Here is a 19,444-nt window from a genome sequence, read left to right on the forward strand (position 1 = left end):
GGAGTGAGAGCACATACTGGTTTATGCCTCTCTGGTTTTAGTATCTTAGCAGTTTCAAGACTATCTTCATTTCAGTGGCAAATTAAATAAGTAAGTTCCTGTTCCTCAGTTTCCTCATCTGTGAAATGGAGGTAATAGTACTAATAGGATTGTTGTGAGAATGACTAAAATCTTTGTAATGCTTGCTTGTAATGCTTGCTTGGAACATGGCCTTGCCCATAGTAAGCACAAGCTATTGTAATCCACAGCCAAACCAGCAGATACCCTGATGAAAGAAAACACTTTACATCACATTAAGTTTCTCCTTGCATTTTAAGACGCATTCATTTCCCCAGGGGTCAGAAGTGACTGAAAAGGGGCCACAAGATCCGTTGTCCTCTAGGTGTTGCTTACACAGGTGTTTTGTTCACTTGTGAAAATTCACCCTGTTTGCTTACGATTTGTGCACTTAAAAGGCACTGTCTCCTAGGATCCTCATGTTTCTGTGAAGAACGCAGGGCAGGCATCATCATCTCCGTTTTTCAAACGGAGGCCAAGACATCTATTTTGATTGGGCCAAAGAAGAAGGGGATGAAGGATGGGAAGCTTCTAAGTCCGGCCCACCATTCGCGAGAGTAACCGCCTCTCCCAGAGGGAGCGGAGCGAACGGTACCTGGCTCCAGGTAAAGCTCAGCAAAGGGTTCTAAGTCCTTCCTGCAAACACCGGCCTTCCCCCAGCGTACACACAACTCGGGCCCGCCCGGGGACTAGCACCGCAGCACGCTCACAAGGCCAGTCCCACACGTGGGAACTCCCGAGGGAGACCCGCGCGCCTGCAACCCCTCGGCCCGGGCGGGCGGGGAATGGCGTCCAGCCCTGGGCCAATGAGAGTAGCGGAATTTCTTTCATTCAGTGCGGGTCTAGTTCTTGCCCGGAAAGGGGCGGGACACCACGCCGGGGGCGGGGCCGCCAAGCGCTGGGGAGAGGGCGGTGCCCGCTCAGTGGCCCGGCCAATCGGCGCCGCGCCCGGGGTGGGAGGGGGGACCAGGCCTTTTTTCCCTCCGCGCGGGGCCAATCCTGACTTTACAAGCTTGAACTTTTGCCACCCTCGGACTAGCAAGAGCGCCCGAGGAGGTACCCCGCCGCGCCGGCTCCAGGGGCAAGAGCGGCCTTAACCCTTACCTCGCCGGGCTGCTCGCTGCTGCCGCCGCGCTCCCACCAGCTCGCCCCGGATCAGGCGGGACCCGGCCCCCCAACCCACCCCCATTGCCATGGTGAAACGTCGCTGGGGAAATCACGAGCCCTACCCACATCCCTCTCCGTGGTGCAGAGAATAAACTGGGGAAGGGAAGGGGGTGGAGGAGTCGCCCAACCCCGGGACGGCTGGCGGCCCGCCTAGCTCCGAGGTAAAGAGACTTGGCGACCGAGAGGGGCCCGAGAGAAGACCTTCCCCGCCTGTACCCCACCCTCTGAAACTCCCCTACCTCGAGTAAGCCTAGAGTCCCGCTGCGCGAGGCATTCCACGCCCCCCGGTTGGCCCGGCGGCCAACCCCTGACTTTGCGCAGGGGGTGTGGAAACCTCGTGCTATCACGCTAGCTCCCGCTACTCCAACAAATCAGCCGCCCCCTGCTCCTAAGAGACGCAAGCCAGGAAAGCATACACGCACACCCATTTTTATTAGCCTTCCCTGGGATGGGGGTTTGTACCAATTCTAAAGTGCAATGTGTGTTTGTAAGTTTGTGCACAAGCCAGGGAGAGGCAAAGCGCCCCGTTTGCGTCCTAGTCTTAGTGAGTCCGCCGAGCCCTCGAGCAGCCCGCCCGTGGTTTGTGTAACCGCGTGTGTGTGTGTGTGTGTGTGCGAGCGCGCGCTCGCATCCGTGCCTGCGGCGCACGCGAGCCAGAGAGCAGGCCGTGGGCGCTGTCAGGCCCGGGGCGGGGGGGCTGGGGCAAGCGTGGGGCGGGGGCCGGGGCTCGGCCCGCCCCGGGAGCCGGCCCCTCGGAGCCTCGGGCCCTGCAATGGGACGTGTTCTCCTTTAAGAGTTAAGAAACTTGAAACCTTGTTTGCGCAACAATCAGCGCCGCGGAGCCGCCAAAGTGTCTAGACTGGCATATGATGGGAGGCAGCCAATGACTCCGCGGCGCTCCTCCGGGGGCCCTCAGTGTGCGTTTGAGGAGAACAAAAAAGAGAGAGCCGAGCGGGGGAGCGAGCGAGGGAGACGAGCCGAGAGAAAGAGCCGCCGGGCGCTGCCTCGCCAGACCTCGCCGGGACCACGGGGCCACCGGGAGGCACTTTTTGTGGAGGGGGGAGGGGGGCGACCTCTGCAGCCGCAGCGTCCGGGGCGTCCGAGCGCAGCGTGGGGCGGGCTACGACCTCTGCCTCGGTGGATTGCATTTTTAATTAAGGATTCCCAGCAGCTCTTTGGGATTTTTACAGTTTCCACTCATGTGTTGACACCCGCGTTCAGGAGAAATTCGCTCCAAGTGCATCTAGCGCCTGGGACCTGAGACGGAGTTGGCTTTTCGTGCATGCAATTACAGGGATTTTGGTTTTGTTTGGGGTTTCTTTTTCTTTCTTTCCTTTTTTTCTTTTTCTTTTTATCTTTCTGCAGGGAGTAAGAAGGAAGCCGAGGGTATCAACAAGCCTGCCTTTCGGATCCTGCAGGAAAAGCCCATGTAGTGAAGTGCTTGGGTTTTAAAGGCAGGGCTTCCCAGACACATTTGGGGGGTTCGGCGCGAGCGCTTTGTGCTCATGGACCAGCCCCATAACTTTTGAAGGCTCTCCGGCCCATGCGGGGTCTTGCTGGAGGCGCGCAGTCTGCAGTCCCTCTAAAGAGCCGGGGCTGGAGTTGCTGAGCTGCCCGGGCGCCGGGGTCCATGTAGTCGCGGGCCGAGCGCGGACTGCGGCTCGGCGTGCGCGCGTTCCCCGCCGTCCCGCCCTGGCGAGCTCCCTCATGTTGCAGCCCTGCGGCGCCCCTTCGACGACAGGCTGTGCGCGGTCTGCACGGCGCCCGGCGGCAGAGCTTCATGTGGGGCTGCGGCCCGCGCAGCCGGCGCCTCGCTGAGGAAACGGACCCCCGGTAACCGGAGACCGCCTCCCCCCCACCCCCGGCGCCAAAGGATATCGTATGTTCAGGTCCAAACGCTCGGGGCTGGTGCGGCGACTTTGGCGAAGTCGTGTGGTCCCCGACCGGGAGGAAGGCAGCGGCGGCGGCGGCGGCGGCGGCGACGAGGATGGGAGCGTGGGCAGCCGAGCTGAGCCGGCCCCGCGGGCACGAGAAGGCGGAGGCTGCGGCCGCCCCGAAGTCCGCCCGGTAGCCCTGAGGCGGCCCCGGGACGCGGTGGGACAGCGAGGCGCCCAGGGCGCTGGGAGGCGCCGGCGCGCAGGGGGCCCCCCGAGGCCCATGTCGGAGCCGGGGGCCGGCTCTGGGGGCTCCCCGCTGGACGTGGCGGAGCCGGGAGGCCGGGGCTGGCTGCCCGAAAGTGACTGCGAGACGGTGACCTGCTGTCTCTTCTCGGAGCGGGACGCCGCCGGCGCGCCCCGGGACGCCGGCGACCCCCTGGCCGGGGCGGCCCTGGAGCCGACGGGCGGCGGGCGGAGTCGCGAAGCCCGCTCGCGGCTGCTGCTGCTCGAGCAGGAGCTCAAGACGGTCACGTACTCGCTGCTGAAGCGGCTCAAGGAGCGCTCGCTGGACACGCTGCTGGAGGCGGTGGAGTCCCGCGGCGGCGTGCCGGGCGGCTGCGTGCTGGTGCCGCGCGCCGACCTCCGCCTGGGCGGCCAGCCCGCGCCGCCGCAGCTGCTGCTCGGCCGCCTCTTCCGCTGGCCCGACCTGCAGCACGCCGTGGAGCTCAAGCCCCTGTGCGGCTGCCATAGCTTCGCCGCCGCCGCCGACGGCCCCACCGTGTGCTGCAACCCCTACCACTTCAGCCGGCTCTGCGGGCCAGGTGAGCGCGCCGCGCCCGGCGGGCCCTCGGGGTTCACCTCCCGCCCCCTTCCGCGGCCTCCTGTCTCTCCTTGACACCTCTGGCGGGCGGGCGGAGCTGCGGGTGCTCCCCCGGGTGCCCCTGGAGCGTGGGAGCTCCCAGTGGAGGCGCCTCACGCTGGCAGGAGAGCCGGGGAGTGGGGATGTGGGCGCACACGGCAACTTCATCTTAAGGCTCTGGCAAACTGAGAAGGGTGCGCGTTGGAGTTTTCTCTGTGCAGCTTCAGGGACCTGAGGCAGGCTCCAGCTTTCCAGACGGTGGAAGAGGAGGGCAGGTCTAGGAAAGGCCAAAGACTTGAGTGCCACCCCCCCACCCCAAGCCCATTTACCCCCAGTCCGTGCCCCGGCCTGTAGCATTTGTGTGCATATGCCTATACCTACGGTATATTATGCTTTGTCGTATCCAGGTAGATATATGTCGTGAAATTGGGTGTAGGCAATTCATGACTAGAGTCCAAAGTGTTTGTAGACTGTCCCACTTGTTCCTGTCTATACTTTGGAGCAAAGCTTTTGCGGGGTAACCCTTCTCAGAGTGGAGATCACCCTCTTGCCCTTTTGCCTCTTGATTGTTGCCAGCATCCCTTGGGTGTCAAATGCCAGGACCTTCTGTCATCATCATTCTCAATCCTGTGCCCAGCTTTTTTAGAGAGCCGAGGGTCCTGGAGGTGTCTAGGTAGGGAAGGAAGCTGGATATTTTAGTACTTTTGAGAACTGCCCCCCTTCTTTGTCCTCTTGGGATTTTTCTGCACACACCATCTACCCAGTCCTGCTTACCTGAGCAGGCCCTGGGTGCTGTAGCAGAGGTGAGGACAGAAGGAGACTCCAGGCAGGCCAGAAGCTTGCATCCTCACCCCCCCACCCCCACCGCCCCCTTCCCTTGCACTGCAGGGATCACACATTTTTAGCCTGCAGCATCTTCTGGGTGTATGCATCTTAGGTGGTACTGGGGCTTCTGCAGGGATGGGACTCTCAGAGGGTTATAGACTGTTGGGTCTGGGCAGGCTCTGAGTTCCTCCGGCCTGGCTCCTCTGGAGAGAGGCAGCACCCAGCCTGGGGGCATTTAAGAAGGTCAGATCACACAGGTCTCCTGACTCCCAGCGTGGAAGGGGAGGGTGGGGCTAGAAGCCTGGATTTGTCCCAGGTGTCTTGTTGGTGTCTGGGGTGGTGCTGGAGGGGAAGGACGGGAAGGACGGTGCCTCAGTGGTGGTTCCTGAAGAGAGAGCACTGATGGGGGCTGGGGTGGGGAGAGGCAGCATTGATCTGGCTGCCCTGCGCCCCGCATGGTCAACTCCAGGCCTGATTCTCAGGGGCTTTGGGCAGTCGCTGGCCTGTGGCCCTCTGCGGGCTTTCTGTGCTCCTTGTTCCTTTTCTGACAGCTTTCCCTGGAAGTGGCTTTCTCCCCTCTTCCACCCTGGCTCCTCCCTGCCTCTGAGGAGGAGGGCCCTGTTTGTGGTTGCCCTGTCCCTGGTCCCGTTTTCAGGGGGAGAGAATTGGTGGGGGCCCCTCTGCTCTTCTGGAAGGCCCCGCTGGGCATTTTCTCTCTCACCACATCAGTCTGCTAGCGAATATTTGTTGAGTACTTACTCTGTGCCAGACAGCATGCTGGGTGCTGTAGTGGGGAGAGTGGAAATATGAGTAGGATCCATGCCCTTAAGAAACAGAATCTTCGGGTTGCGGCGGGGGGAGAGTTGGGACAGAGATGGGGGAAGCAGGGCCAGGCCAGAGGGTCTGAACTCTCAGAGCACTGTGGGGTGTGCATGTAACAGGAGCACCTCTAGGAGCCTCAGAGCTCTAACCTGGAGCGGGGCCTTGGCGGATGGATGGGTAAGGGGAGGTGGGTGTCGGGGAGGAGGAGAGGGCCCGCTGGGAGTCAGGGTACCAGGCAGGCTCAGGTGTGAGGGTGGGAAGGGGTGGGGTGAAGAAAACTGGAGACAGGCAGGACCCACCCTGCCCGTACTCCTTGGGTAAGTCAGCTTGGGTCTTGGTTTGAGTTCGGTGGCCTTGAGCAGTTTTAAGTTGATGGGCAAACTGCAGTGGAATGGTTCTGACCCATGGACCTGGTCCTAGGCTCTGCCCTGCCGGTATCGACAAGTTGACCTTTGAGGAGTAACCTCTTGGTCTCTCTGTGGGTCAGTGGGGGCGGCTCTAGAAACGTTCTCCACCTCAAATTCCAGACTAAGCATTGGCACTTGACTCCTCTTCTCCTCCCAGAAGGAGGCGCTGTTGCAGGGACTGAGCCTGTTCTCCTGCTACTTCGTTAGCCCAAGCCCCGCCCCCCACAGCCCGTTCAAGCCACGCCGGGGGCCGTAGGGAGGACTGGTGGTCTGGGAAGTTTCCGGTAGGCACCAGGCTGATCCTCTTGCTCCATCCCCTGCCTGATGGCTTGGGCCGCCAGGACTGAGGACTGGGGGAGCCCTTTGCTGTCCACCCCACCGCCGCCTCCTGGCCGCCAGCCTGGCTCCTGGAGCTGGGCGGGTGCATAGCTGGAGCTCAGCCGTGCGCGTCCTGATAAGGAGACTGCTCCTTCCCGGGCTCTGGGGGAGAGGGCTGGGGCACTGGGGCAGGTACACCCATAGAGAGTACGCTGGAACACCCAGTGGGCCAACTGAGGGACACCCACCGGCCCCCCAGTGCCCCCCTGACCCCCACAGGGATCCCTAGTGAGACGGCCCCTTTCTGGGCAGTGCGGCCCCCTGCTGTTCAGAGCAAACCCTGCTCCATCTTTCAACTTGCTTTGGGGCATTGGGGCCAATTCCCCTCTTTGGGCCTCTTTTCTCATCTGTAAAGCGAGGGAGTGGTGAACAGAATCTCTGAGGGTCTGCTGGGAGGATTCCAGGTGACACAGGCCTGCCTTCTCCCCCATGCTTGTCTCAGAAAGTGGGGTCCTGTGTGCCCAGCTCTGCCCTGGGCTTCCCGCTCCTGTGGGAGTCAGGCCCTAGCTTTCCCTCCCTCTGGTGTATCTTTCTGTCCCTGGAAAAGCCAGTTCACTGAGCTTGGTGCCTATGTGGACGGAAATGTGGAGAAATACTTTAATCACAGTTCTAACTTGTGTTTATAGAGCTCCTTTCTCTCGAAAGTATCCATTAACTTTGGAATAAATCTCCTGCTCTTTGCTTCACCACTTTTTTTTTTATGTAATTATATTCAGTAAATTACTATTATCCAAATTGCGCCAGGGAAAGAGAGAGAGCGAGAGAGAACTTCTAAACGACTGGAGGAGGCCGCCTAGGAAAACACAGGGTTCCCAGGCCAGGACTATAGGAATTAGAATGGGCTAGAAAGTTTTCCTTTTATTTGGCCTGGCATTATCCCTTTGAAATGAGATCAATTTCAAGTTGGGCTTCCAAGCCCCCGCCCCGCCCCTCTGGCGGCCCCTCTGGCGGCCCCTCGGCCCTGCCCGCCCTGCTCCTCCGAGCTCCTCCTTGGAGGTGAGGAAGGGGTGATAATGTGCAGTTTGCCTCTTGCTGGCGCCAGCCTGCCGCGCTGTTTATCTGGCTGCCGGGGGAATCTGGGCAATTAGGCTCTGCCGGCCTTAAAGCACCAGGAGCTTCTCTTCTGCGTCTCCCACCCTGGGGCTTGGGGTTGAGCCTTCAGGTCCTGGGGCTGGAGGGGACAGGCACCCAGGAGGGCACCCCTTGGGAGGGTGAAAGCTGGGAGGCACAGGGAGGCGCATGGACCTTTCCTAAGCAAGATGCTAGGCTGTACAGATAGGGGTGGAAGGTAATGTCTTCAACTGAAAGGTTACCAGGCAGTGGGAGAGGCTGTGGACTCTTCTGGCTTTAGAATTAGGGTCTAGATCCCGAAAGGCTAAGTACCCCCTGGGGGCTAACCAGAGCCTCGTCTCTGCTGAGCTAAGCTGAGCTGCATTGGGCTGAGAGCGCTAGCCTTCTGGTACACTCGGCCCCTGGCTGACTGCTCTCACTTATGAAGGAAGTTGGAGGAGATTCCTGAAGTTGATGCCTGAGGCTGGCTGTCTGGGGGGGCTGGAGTTTCTGATCTCTCTTTCCCTCCCTCCCTCCCGCCCGCCTATGATCATTTCTTTCTGAGGGGCCTGCAGGCTCTAAGAGTTCTCCCCTTAAAGTTTAGAGCACGTAAGTTATTATTTAGAAATCAACACAACTTTTCTAAGTACTAAGATAGCTTCTAAGACGGGAGTGTGGTGACAGAGGGCCTGGAGGCAGCCTACGCTTTCTCTTCTGACCTTTTGTCCTACCTGAGTTCATGTCCTGGGGCTCCATCCTCCCAGATCTGTGGAGGGAGGGTGGATGTGTTGGAGTGAGGCCGAGGTGCCAGTTAAGGGTTCCTCAGTATTGTTCATAGCAGCGTTATTCCTGAGAGCCAAAAGGTGGAAACGGTCTGAATGTCCATTAGCTGACAGATGGATAAACAAAATGTGTGATATAGCCACCCAGTGGAATATCATTCAGCCATAAACAAGAATGAAGTACGATAGAAGTGACAGCATGGAAGAGCCTGGAAACCAGTATGCTAAGTGAAAGAAGCCAGACACAAAAGGCCTTCTGTTGTAGGAATCCATTTGTGTGAAACGTCCAGAATAGGCAAACCCATGAGGATAGACAGTAGATTTGTGGTTGCCTGAGGTTTGGGAGTTGGGGGAATAGGGACTGACTGTGAATGGGGCAGGGTTCCTTTTGGGGTGATGAAAATGTTCTGAAATTAGTTGGTGGTATTGGTCTCACAACTCTGAATGTACTAAGAACCACTGCATTGTATATTTTAAAAGAGTAGATCTTAGGGTATGTGAATGATAACTCTGTTGTTTTTTTTAAAAAGTAACTTGATGTTGGTCCTGAACTGGCCTCCCCCTTTGTTCAGCTGAAGTAGAATAACATCTCCTGCCTCCCTGTGTGGTCTTGGGTGGGCCCTTTACCTGCCTCAACCCCACTTGCCCCATCAGTTAAAATAAGAAATTGAGTTGGGGGGACCTCTGACATTCTAAATCTCCGTGTCTTGGGGTGCAGTCTCTTTTTTACTTGCCTAGGATGGAAGTTGGTGATGTGCCTCCAATCTCTGTGCAGATCGTTTTGCTGGAACGAAGCGGGGTGTGGGTGCTGGTAAAGTCCCTCCTGAAGGCTTTGCAGTTCCTCACTGGCTGGTGTGTCTGATGTCCCAAGTCTGTAGATATGCTTTCTGTCTCACTCATGCATTAGAGCCCCCAGCCCAGGTGTGGGCATGGGTGGTGGGTGTCACTCAAGGCCCAGGCGGCTCCTGTGAGGGGGATCTTCATGAGCTCCCCCCGCCAACCCTTTACAGGCCCCAGGTAAGCAGCCCCAGGCAGAGATGCTGGGGTTGATTACAGTGGCTTGACTCCAGCTTCCGCAGCCCATTGCTGCCAGGTTTCACTTTGGGGGACAGATCTGGGGGCAGATGTCCAGAGCTCCCTACTATGTATGGCCTGGGCCTCAGCCAATTAGATGTTTGCAAGAGGAACCCGGACACAGGAGTTGCAGACCTTCTGATAAGTTAGTGGGGTAGTGGAAAGGACATGAGGCTGGGGGTCAGGATACCTAGCCTCCGGTTCTGCCTCTACACCAGCTCCCTGTCTGGCCCTCAAGGAGTCACTTCTACTCTTCAGGCCTCAGTCTTCTCCTCTGTACAGTGGGAGCACTGGCTTCAATTCTCTTTCCCTGTGGAGTGCTAGCCCTACCTGTATTTCGCCTCTTGTCCTGAGAGTCTGGTCTCTAGCCCCTCCAAGACTGGTGGATAAGGGGGCTCCTACTGAAGGCAAATAGCCCCCCTCCTTGAGTCTTATTTGAGGTCTCCTTTGGGTCACCCTTTTGGCCCCATAGGTCCTCTTTCTCCACACTTTTGTCCACTGATGCCCCCAACTTTACCATTATCCTTGTCACCATTGTCTTTGTCCACATCTGTTTACTGAACACTTTCTGTGCATATGATGTACCAGACCCAGCTGGGATGAAGGGGTAGAAGATAGGGTTCCTCTTGACTGCCTGTCTCATTGGGGTGTAGAGCAGAGTCAGGCCTGGGCTCAAATCCCAGCTCCACCATGATTGGCTGGGGAACAGTGGGCAAGTCAGTCTTCTCATCTGTGAAATGGGAATGATAATGGTCATCTTACTTATTTTTAAGAAAGGAGGAAATGAAAATAGGCACCCAATGAGCATGATTAACCACTCTGTACCTAAGGTCCAAAAGAATAAAATACAGTGAATGAAATGGAAAGGTCCCAGCACAGAGAGAGACAGAGGGTACACATTCAGCAAATGTTTGCTTCGCTCCCAGTGGCTAATCCATGATTCATTTTCCTTCTCCCTAACTCCAGTCCACAAAAGATTCCCTGTTTTTAGACTCCAGCGCCTTCACTTTGTTGAACTCATTTCTAGCTGGAAAAGCCGGGGTGGGGAAGAGGTGAAGCTGCCTGCTCCTGCGACTAATTGTGCCTTATTATAATTGTGAAAAACACTTATTACCCCTTGTGTCATTCCTGATACCTGCCTAATAATAGTTATTACCACTTTACTACCACTGAGAGTTTGTTTTAGTTTGCGATTTGATGGTCTTTAGTTTCTTTTAAGGAAAATGAAGGGTCATTTCATTCATGCAAATTGTTACTTAGTTAAGCAAATTGTTACTTCCCAGAAAGCAAGAGGCCTAAGGAATTCTTCTGAAGACAAAGTATATGTTTTTAAGGACAAGTATTTTAGGCAAATGAAAGGAAACCCAAAGAAAAATACCATAGACAATAAAGAATCGCAGAGGGTCTGAGCTGGAAGGCCACGGAGATTGTGTGTTCCACTCCTTCTCTTTACAGAGGGGGAGACTGAAGCCAAGAGCTGGCAGTGACTGGTTTAAGGTCTCCCATCCAGGGAGCTGGATTTGGCTTCCTGGGTTCCAACCAATCATGTCCTCCTCCTTGCCCTGAAGGTCATTTGCTCTAATGTAGTTTGTTTGAAAGGGATCTCCTATGTCTATGTGGGCCTCTGCAGTCAGTCAATTCTGACTAGAGTTGCCAAACTTAGCAAAGAAGATTACAGAATGCCCTGTTAAATTTGAATTTCAGATAAATAACACATAATATTTTAGTATAAGTATGTCCCAGATATTGCAAGGGACATACTTATGCTAAAAGTTTATGCCATGTATATCCAAAATTGAGCTTTAACTGAGCATCCTGTATTTTAACAGGCCACCTTAGCTTTGACTTTCCCTGTACCCCTGTTTCTCTCATTATAATAATAATAGTTACTGTTTGTGGAGGTATTTTCTGCAGTACCAAGAGCTGTCCTGAGCACTTTACATACATTATTTCCTTTTGCCCTCCTGGCAAACCTGGGAGGTCTCTGATTATTGTCCCCATTTTAGAGCCGAGGAAACAGGCTCAGAGAGGTGAGGTAACTTGCCTGCGGTCACACAGCCAGAGGTGACAGAGCAGGGATTGAGCCCAGGTCTGTACCCCAAGTTTGTGGCTTTCCCTGTTGGGCAGTGCTGTTCCAGGGGACTGGGGCAGCAGAGGTGCTGAGTTCCTGGGAGCTGGGTTTATTATTTGAGGAAACCAATAATCAAAAGCATGTAGGACCCCCATGTGTGAACTCTCCCATCCCAGCAGTGACACGTTGTCTCCTGTCTTCCAGAATCACCGCCACCCCCCTACTCTCGGCTGTCTCCCCGCGACGAGTACAAGCCACTGGGTAAGTGTGTCCTCCTTCTGACCTTTGAGGAGGTGCCTCCTTTCCAGGCTCCCACAGGGCCCTGCCTCAGTGCTGAAGGGCCAGAGAAGGAGGGGAGGGAGGGATCACCAGCCTGGTTGCCTTTGAAATGTGGTGGGTGAAGTTTTACAAACACACCCCCAGTTGGGCCAGAGCCGACCCAGCCTTTGCAGTGCCTTTGCAGCGGGCTATTTACGTCTTGAAATTCCTCGCTCATCATTAACCTCTCTGTGACCTTTAACCATGGGCCTGTGGGAGACGAATGGGTTTCAGCTTCAACATCTTGTTGATGCTGGTGGGTTGATGTTTCTGTCTCTTTTCCTCTCCTTCCCTCCCAGCCTTACGTGGTTCTCCTTTGGTGTGTATTAATTAGCACTATGACACATAGGCTGAGCACGATCACTGTTGAGACGAGCTGTATGTTCCCCCCCGCCCCCGCCCCCGGTCTTTTAAGCCAAGAAGTTCACCTGGGCAGAAACAACAGCTGGAATGTTTAGAAAGCAAGTGTCTTGGTACACCAAGCCCCTGGCATGGAGGGTACCCCTCAGTGGTAGTGTCTTTGTTGGCAGGGCCCATTCAGAGGTAGAACGTGTTTTCTGTAAAGCCTTGGGGCTAGATGAGCAGCCCGTACGCTGGGGTAGATCCATGTGGTTTTAAAAGTAGAAATGGCTCATTTCCTGGCCCTCCTGGTTCCTCCAGTGGAGAATCCAAGTGGTGGGGTGAGTATGGCCTGAATAGTACCGGGAGAGTGACTTTGTGACCGTGGGACTCGAGCTTTAGAAGTCAGACGGCGTGGGACTGATGCTAACACATTCCACCAGTGACCACAAAAAGTGGGTTTTGTTTTGTTTTTGGTAAAGGCCTCTTCCCGGTAGCGTGTGTCAGCATCATCTGGGAGGTCACTTCTAAGTGTCATAAACTCTGAGGCATCCAGTCCAGTCTTCCTTCCAGGTCCCCCTGTGGAGACAGGAGTGCCCACCGGGTCCCTTCAGGAGTTTGTCCTTCTCAGTCTAGGAGGACAGAGGCTGTCCCATGACGGTGTATGAGTCAGTGGCTTAACGGCGGCAACTTCCCGTTTTTTCTGAAGTACGGTCATACCGTGGATGGAGGAGCTTCATTTAGTTCTCTGGGGGACTGGAGCAGTCATCTGGTGGGACCCTGTCACTTGGTAGACAAGGAATCAGGCCGAAGGTCAGGGAGAACCGCCCAGCTGATGAGCAGTGGGGCTGAGGTGGAAACCCAGAGCAGCCCCTGTTCAGCTCCGCGGTTCCCCATCCTTCCCTCCCAGGCCCATCTCAGCCCTTTTTTTTGTTTGTTTTGTTTTGTGGTACGCGGGCCTCTCACTGTTGTGGCCTCTCCCGTTGCGGAGCACAGGCTCCGGACGCGCAGGCTCAGCAGCCATGGCTCACGGGCCCAGCCGCTCTGCGGCATGTGGGATCTTCCCGGACCCGGGCACGGACCCGTGTCCCCTGCATCGGCAGGTGAACTCTCAACCACTGCGCCACCAGGGAAGCCCAGCATTTTTTAAGTTAACATAATTGCACTAGTCGCTTAGAAGATCCCTCATTCTAGTAGAGGAAAAGGAAAACCCTCAAACATTCTTAGTAAATGTAGCACTTGAGCTTGAATGTCAAGGATCATTGCCCCAAGGAATCGTGGGTCAGCCGGTGATAAAGCCACAAAAATCAGGACTCCATCCAGTGGGGCAAAGTGACCATTTGGAAATCAGCAGGTGTCCCGGTTATTTTACAAATGGGACAACTGCGACGGAGAAAGAGGAAGTGACACTTGCTGGTGGTCATACAGCTCAAGGGTCCGAAAATGACAGCCCACCATTTGTTTTTGTGTGGCTCTTGAGCTAAGAATGGTTTTTACTTTTTAAAATGGTTAAGAAAAAAAAAAAAAAACCACCGAAAGCAGAAGCATGTCTGTTGTGACATGTGAAAACTATATGAAATGCAAATTTCAGAGTCCATAACAAAGTTCTTCTGGAACCCAGCTGTACTGTCTGTGGCCACTTCCTCAGGACAGCAGCAGAGGTGGATAGTTGCAATGGAGATTGTAGGGCTCACAAAGCTGAAAATATTCACTACGGGGCCCTTTGCAGGCAAAGCTGGTGACCCCTGATTTTGCTGAGTAAGAGTGGAGGTGGGACTCGAACCTGGGGCTCCAGCTTCCAGATGGGGTTCCTCCTTGGGGCTCGAGCAGTGACCAAGGTTGGGAGTGTTCTTTTTCTACAGCAGCCTCGTAGGGCCTCACTAGAAGCACTAGATGTGAACGTTTGGAGAGTGCATGGCAGAGACTTATAGGTGCGAAGGATGGAAAACACCCATCACCCCCACTCCTGGAACGTTCATAAAGCTGTCTGTGTTGGCTCTACAGCGGTTCACTAAGAAACAGGGTTCAGCCTGGGGTGTTGCTACTTCGAACAATAGTGGCAGCAAGACTTGGGGCCTGAACACTTTGGGAAGATTAGGTCTGAAAAGCAAAGAGGTTCCCACTTAGGCATTGAGGTTATTATCTTCTTTTAAAGAGATTTTCCATCTGTCCCTATTTTCCTCCAAACATATTTGACCAGCAGATAATTTTTTCAGGCCCCGATAAATAGTCCGAGTTATTTTTTGTATTATTTTCTTTTCCTTGCATTGTTAGTTTTTCATAAACAAAAAGTCAGTTCACTTCTAAGCCACTGTGATCACATGAAACCAAAAAAACAAAATAAAACCCAGAACACCCAGTCAGCATCTGGCAAGTGGGAAACGAGAAAAAAAAAAAAAAAAAAAAAGAAAGAAAAAGGCCAAATTGTTTAACGTTTCATCTTCCCGCTCCCCAAGCCACGTGGTAGAAAGAAAAAATTCCTACAGGATCAAATGGAATTCTAGCTAGCTAGGGCCTAGGCTAACGGTTTTTGTGCCAGGATTCCCCAGCTTGGAGTGACTCTCCTAAGCCAGGTGGGACCAGCCGAGCCACATCTGGGTTGTGCTGGGTGAGAAGATGAAAGATACTACAAGCCTCCCAGAAAGAACATGCCTTCCAACTCCTGGACAGACGTGTCCCTTAACGGGGACAACACCCCGTTGCTGGTAGCAGTGGCAGAGGCCCAGGAAGAACTTTCCAAGTCGGCCTGCCCCCCAAGGCATCCGCTTGTCCCGCTAATAGCTCAGCGTTCAAGAGAAAACGTGCAAAAGAATTTCCCTTCCCCATCTAAGTGCACTGCAGACAGGGGAAAACAAATAGCGCACGCCATGTGAGGTACTTAAAACTATTTAAACAACAATGAACGCCTTTAAAAAAAAAAAAGAAAAGAAAAAAATAGTCTAGACATTGAAAGTTGCTCTGGGAGTGGGTTTGGATGTGAGGGTGGGGGAGGGGAGAGAGAAAAAAGTTAATCTGGGAGCAAATGCTTGAGCCCTTAATTAGAGGGGTGTAAGCGGGACAGAGTGAGGATGGCTGGTAACTTGTTAAAACAGAGTTTCCCCAGCTCCAGAGGGAGGAAGGAAGGAAGGAAGGAAGCAAGAAGGAACAACTTCAAGAATTTTAATGGTTGTAATTAAGTACAGCAGCTATGAATTGTTTAGGGGCTTAATTTAACCTTACCCAAGAAGGCTCCAAGTTACTACTTGCTCGGTCCCCTGAACTTGGGTTATTTCTGTGGCCAGAGCAATTGAAACTTTTTCAGGTGCCAGGGCTGCAGCAGTCAGCATTTTCCAGAAGAGTTCCAGGGTTGGCTGGCCTGGTCTCATGCGATCGTGGGACGGGGAGTGGCGGAAGAAAGTTGTGAGGGTCATGCTGCCTTGAGAAAGAAGAGAGGAACACCCCATAGCCAACTTAAGTTCTCTTTCTCTTTCCTCCTGTAGATCTATCTGATTCCACATTGTCTTACACTGAAACGGAGGCCACCAACTCCCTCATCACGGCTCCGGGTGAATTCTCAGGTTGGCATTTCTTTCTTCCCTGCATGTTGCCATTGTGTTGAACTTTATAGGAGGGGGACCAGTGGCAGGGGCCTGACGGAGGTCTTGTTGATGTCCCCCCTCCTTTTCTTATCCCTGGGCCTCCCACCCCTCGAGGAGAAGACTGCCAGGGTCTTCATCACAGGTGTTCTTGGGGTTAAGAACAATCTGTATGAATGAGGCCTAAGGATGAGAACTTTTCAGGTGCCTGGCAATCCATGTTCTGACCAGTTTTCTCTTGTGGACATGATAAAAACCCAGCCCAGTTCTCCATCCTGATTTTGCAAGGGATCATCTCCCCAGGCTGCTGAGAGACAGCAAAATGGACGTGTTTGTTTACATTTGTCTTCTTGGGTTTCTCCTACTGTCCCTGCTCTGGGGAAGGACCGATGCGCAGGGTCAGAAGAGGGGGAAATGGAATGGGTAGAATGGTCATGGGGGAGAATCTAGCAAGCGAGGAGTTTTCCAGAGGCTGCTGCTTTCCGTGTCTCTCCCTGAGCACTGGGTGCTGGGCTAGAAAGCAGAGAGAACCCTGATTTGGAGCCTCCCCTACTTCCCACGTTTAAGACTTGGCCATAGGGACCCTCACATTCTGGGGAATACCTAAATCAAGCTTTCCTTGAGAAATGACATGTTGGTGGTGACCCGGGGGCTTCAAGGGCCAGGAGGGGCTCAAGTGCCGAGGTCTGTGGGGCCTTTTTTGAGCATGGCGGGCGGGTAGGGTGTGCTGTGAGGACAGCTGGGGCTTGTGGCCTGGCTCTGTGCTGCGTTGGGTGACAGCCCCTTGGGCGGGAGATGCTTCCCCAGCAGGCATGGCTGGATCTCTTTGAGAAGGCCTCTGTTTGCCTGCATCTGAGCTGTCCTCCCCATCCTATACTCGGGCCCCTTTAGAATCATCATCTCAGAACAGCGGTAAAATGACTTGCCCAGGATCACGTAGGAGCAGAGCCATTTGCCACCATGTCACTGTGCTTCTGACCACTGTTCTGTCCCCCACTTCTCTGCAAGGGCTGGATGTACCTCCAGTGAACTTACTTCGCATGAAGCTCTGTCATTCCTGCTGTACTCTCCCCACGACTCTACGGGTGTCCCAGTGTTGGCTGCTCAGGGCTGCCTGTCCAGTCCCCGTGTCCAGAGCCCTTCCCCATCCGTTCCATGTTCCATCACAGCCGTGGGAGATCACAAGAGTATGTCTGTTTCGAAGATAGAGAAACTAGAAACCAGAGCAGGAGGTGACTTGCCCAGGAGTACAGTAGAGCTTATGGCTCAGCTGGTACTGGGGTCTAGGTCTTTTGGGTCCCACTTGCCTTCTGGTCTCTGGTGGCCCCTCTCATTGGCCCACTTTGTTTTCATCCCTGCCTTTTGGCCCTACTTGTTAAAATGTCTTTCCCTGAAAGACCTAACCAGATGAACACAAGAAGTGGACGTTTTAATCCATTCTTCTTCCTCTGTGCCTGTGTGGTTGGAAGCCACATATAATTTTGAAGCAAGAGGCTTAAAAGTATTTCTGAATGCATGATTCCATGTCCCTGCCAACCGCCAGAGCGTATTTAATTTAGATGGATTGCGCTGGCATTGGTTGTATAGACAGATGGGTAGTTTTTCATCATCCCTTCCCCTCATTGTTAATGGCGGAAACTGCTGTGTGTGGAGGTGCCTTACAGGTTCATGGTGTGTTCTCAGATGTGATCTCTTTTGATCTCTGTCATCCCAGAGATGGCCTGGTGTGTGACACAGGCTGGAAAGAGCAGACCCCAGAGCACCTGCAGGAGGCCCCTCCCTACATCCGGTTCCCAGGAGAGAGCACCCTCTGGAGGCTGGAAGGTCTCCGGAGACCCTGAGGCCATTAGGTTGGGCTGCCTTTGGGGCCCAGTGGGCCTGTGTTTGGGATTCCCACCCAGCTATCTGGGTGATACTGACTGGTGAGAAGGCCCTGATGTGATGCTCTTTACCGTGGATGAGGATTGCATGGCTCTCATGAGAAAATCTGGCATCCATTGCCTTGGGATTCTAAGGGACTGAAGGAACTGGGGAGGAAGTTTGGGATTTCCTCTTGGGGGTTGATTGGTCTGGGTTGCAGGTGGTCTTGGTAGGCATTCCCCATTGTAGTCATCCAGGCCCCTCCCAGGGATGGCGTGGGTCTTCTCCCACTCTGCGGACTCACAGTTCAGCTTTTCTAGCTTACTTGTGCCGTGGGGATCCCAGGACCGATGGCTTGGCCCTGCCCCTGCCTCCTGGATGCATGTAGAGCTGGGGCTGTGTGTGGCTGTCACCTTGGAGGACAGGCCCAGGGAGGGAGGCCCTGCAGGGTGAGAAGAAGGCCCAGAGCTGTCTCAGTGGATGGTGAAGCAAGACTCATCCTGCAAAGATGGGAGGCAGGGCAGGAGGTGAGGTCAGAAAGGTGAGGAGCACAGTCAGGTAGAATGCATTGGGACAGACCAGGCGTTTGATGCTCAAGGACAGATCGTGAGGATGCTGATGCTGACATTTATTTATTTAACGTTGACATTCACTACTAAGCACTTTGCTGACTGCTGGTCATTCTTCATCTCGCTGACTCCTTATCACAACCCAGTGAGACACATTTGATTCCCCCTGTTTCAGAGGTGAGGAAACCGAGGCTCATGGCCAGGCCAGCTGCCCAAATTCCCAAACTGTAAGCGGCAGGCTTGGGGTGGGAGACTGAACGGTGTGACTGCGCAGCCTTCCACAGTGAGGATCCCCATCCTCCTCCCTGAGCCACACCTGGCAAGGTGGAGTGATCAAAAGGAGGCCAGGGACAGCCTGTCCTGATTGAAGTACTAGGGACAGGGCTGGGGCCTGGCAGGAGGCACAGGGCTCTGTGCTTCTCCGTGTCCCCACCGGGTGAACCTTGCCGACCACCTGGAGACCACCCGCAGCCCCCTCTGTCTCCCTGCATCCTGCGGGGGTGGGCAGCGCTGTCCCTGAGAGCCTGGCCTCTCTCAGCGTCTTGGGAGGGGGGTTGCTGGAGCAGGGTGTCTGCAGCTCTGGGACGGAGGCTGCCCTTATTTGTTTTGCACAATGACAATCCCAGCACCCCACCTGAGGCTGGCTATTTTTATCCAGCGCCAAGGTCTCTGTTTCACTTTCCCGTCCTGTTGCTGAGGCCACTGTAGGGGAAATGGGGGGATTTTGAGGCTTAGTCACAGCCAGGGCAGTTGAGGATGCATCGGTGGGCAGGGTGGAGGGCAGCAGGACAGGAGACTGTCTTGTTTCAGCCTTCTGCTGAATGCTTGACACCCTCTCATCTGACCTCTACGTCGGCTCCAAATGTCGATATGTGATCCCCACTAAACAGACATGAAAACTGAAGCTCAGGGGGGCAAGTGACTTCACCAAGATCACCCAGTAGGGGGCCAGAACATGGAGCTTCCACTAAGTAAAGACCCTTACACCTGGAGTCTTCAGTGGGATTTGGAAAAATTGAAAGCCTAGAAGTCCCTTTTTGGGGTGCCTTCACTTCAGGTCCTCGACACTCTGGTTTCCTGGCCTAACTGCTGCCCCTTGACTGTCTAAGGGGCATCCTCTTCCTCTCTGCAACATCTCCACCCCCACCCCCCATTCCCTTTATTTCGATTTAGTTTGCGGAGGAAAGCAAGATTAGCTGGTTAAATTCATACTAAGGTGTGAGTGGCTGGTGGGCAACTCTTCTTGGCAAATTAAAGGCAGGATATGTGATAATTCAAAGAAATTGCAGGATCAAGGGCCACATGGGAACAACCTCTCTGAGGGCTGGGTTCTCTTGGCTCCAGGCTAGAGGAACAGAATAAGCGTGACACAAGGAGCTTTTTGCCCTGGATGAGGTAGGAGGAGCTAGGCCAG

At 54.5% G+C, this 19,444-nt stretch overlaps 1 protein-coding gene across 2 annotated transcripts in view; it reads left to right on the top strand.

Moving 5' to 3' along the window:
* The first annotated feature begins 2,965 nt into the window (after positions 1 to 2,965).
* SMAD6 (SMAD family member 6) overlaps positions 2,966 to 19,444 on the top strand; it is a 75,678-nt gene continuing 59,199 nt past the window's right edge. Inside the window, exons 1-3 of one of the 2 annotated variants that reach the window (XM_082619125.1) lie at positions 2,966 to 3,922; positions 11,574 to 11,630; positions 15,506 to 15,583. In XM_082619125.1, coding sequence (XP_082475251.1) covers positions 3,106 to 3,922; positions 11,574 to 11,630; positions 15,506 to 15,583 — 952 coding nt within the window. In that variant the 5' untranslated portion in view covers positions 2,966 to 3,105. The remainder of the gene's footprint in view (positions 3,923 to 11,573; positions 11,631 to 15,505; positions 15,584 to 19,444) is intronic. The other variant, XM_082619126.1, reaches the window with a different exon arrangement.

This window comes from Mesoplodon mirus, assembly GCF_964341445.2.
Source record: "Mesoplodon mirus genome assembly, chromosome: 4".
Lineage (NCBI taxonomy): Eukaryota > Metazoa > Chordata > Mammalia > Artiodactyla > Ziphiidae > Mesoplodon > Mesoplodon mirus.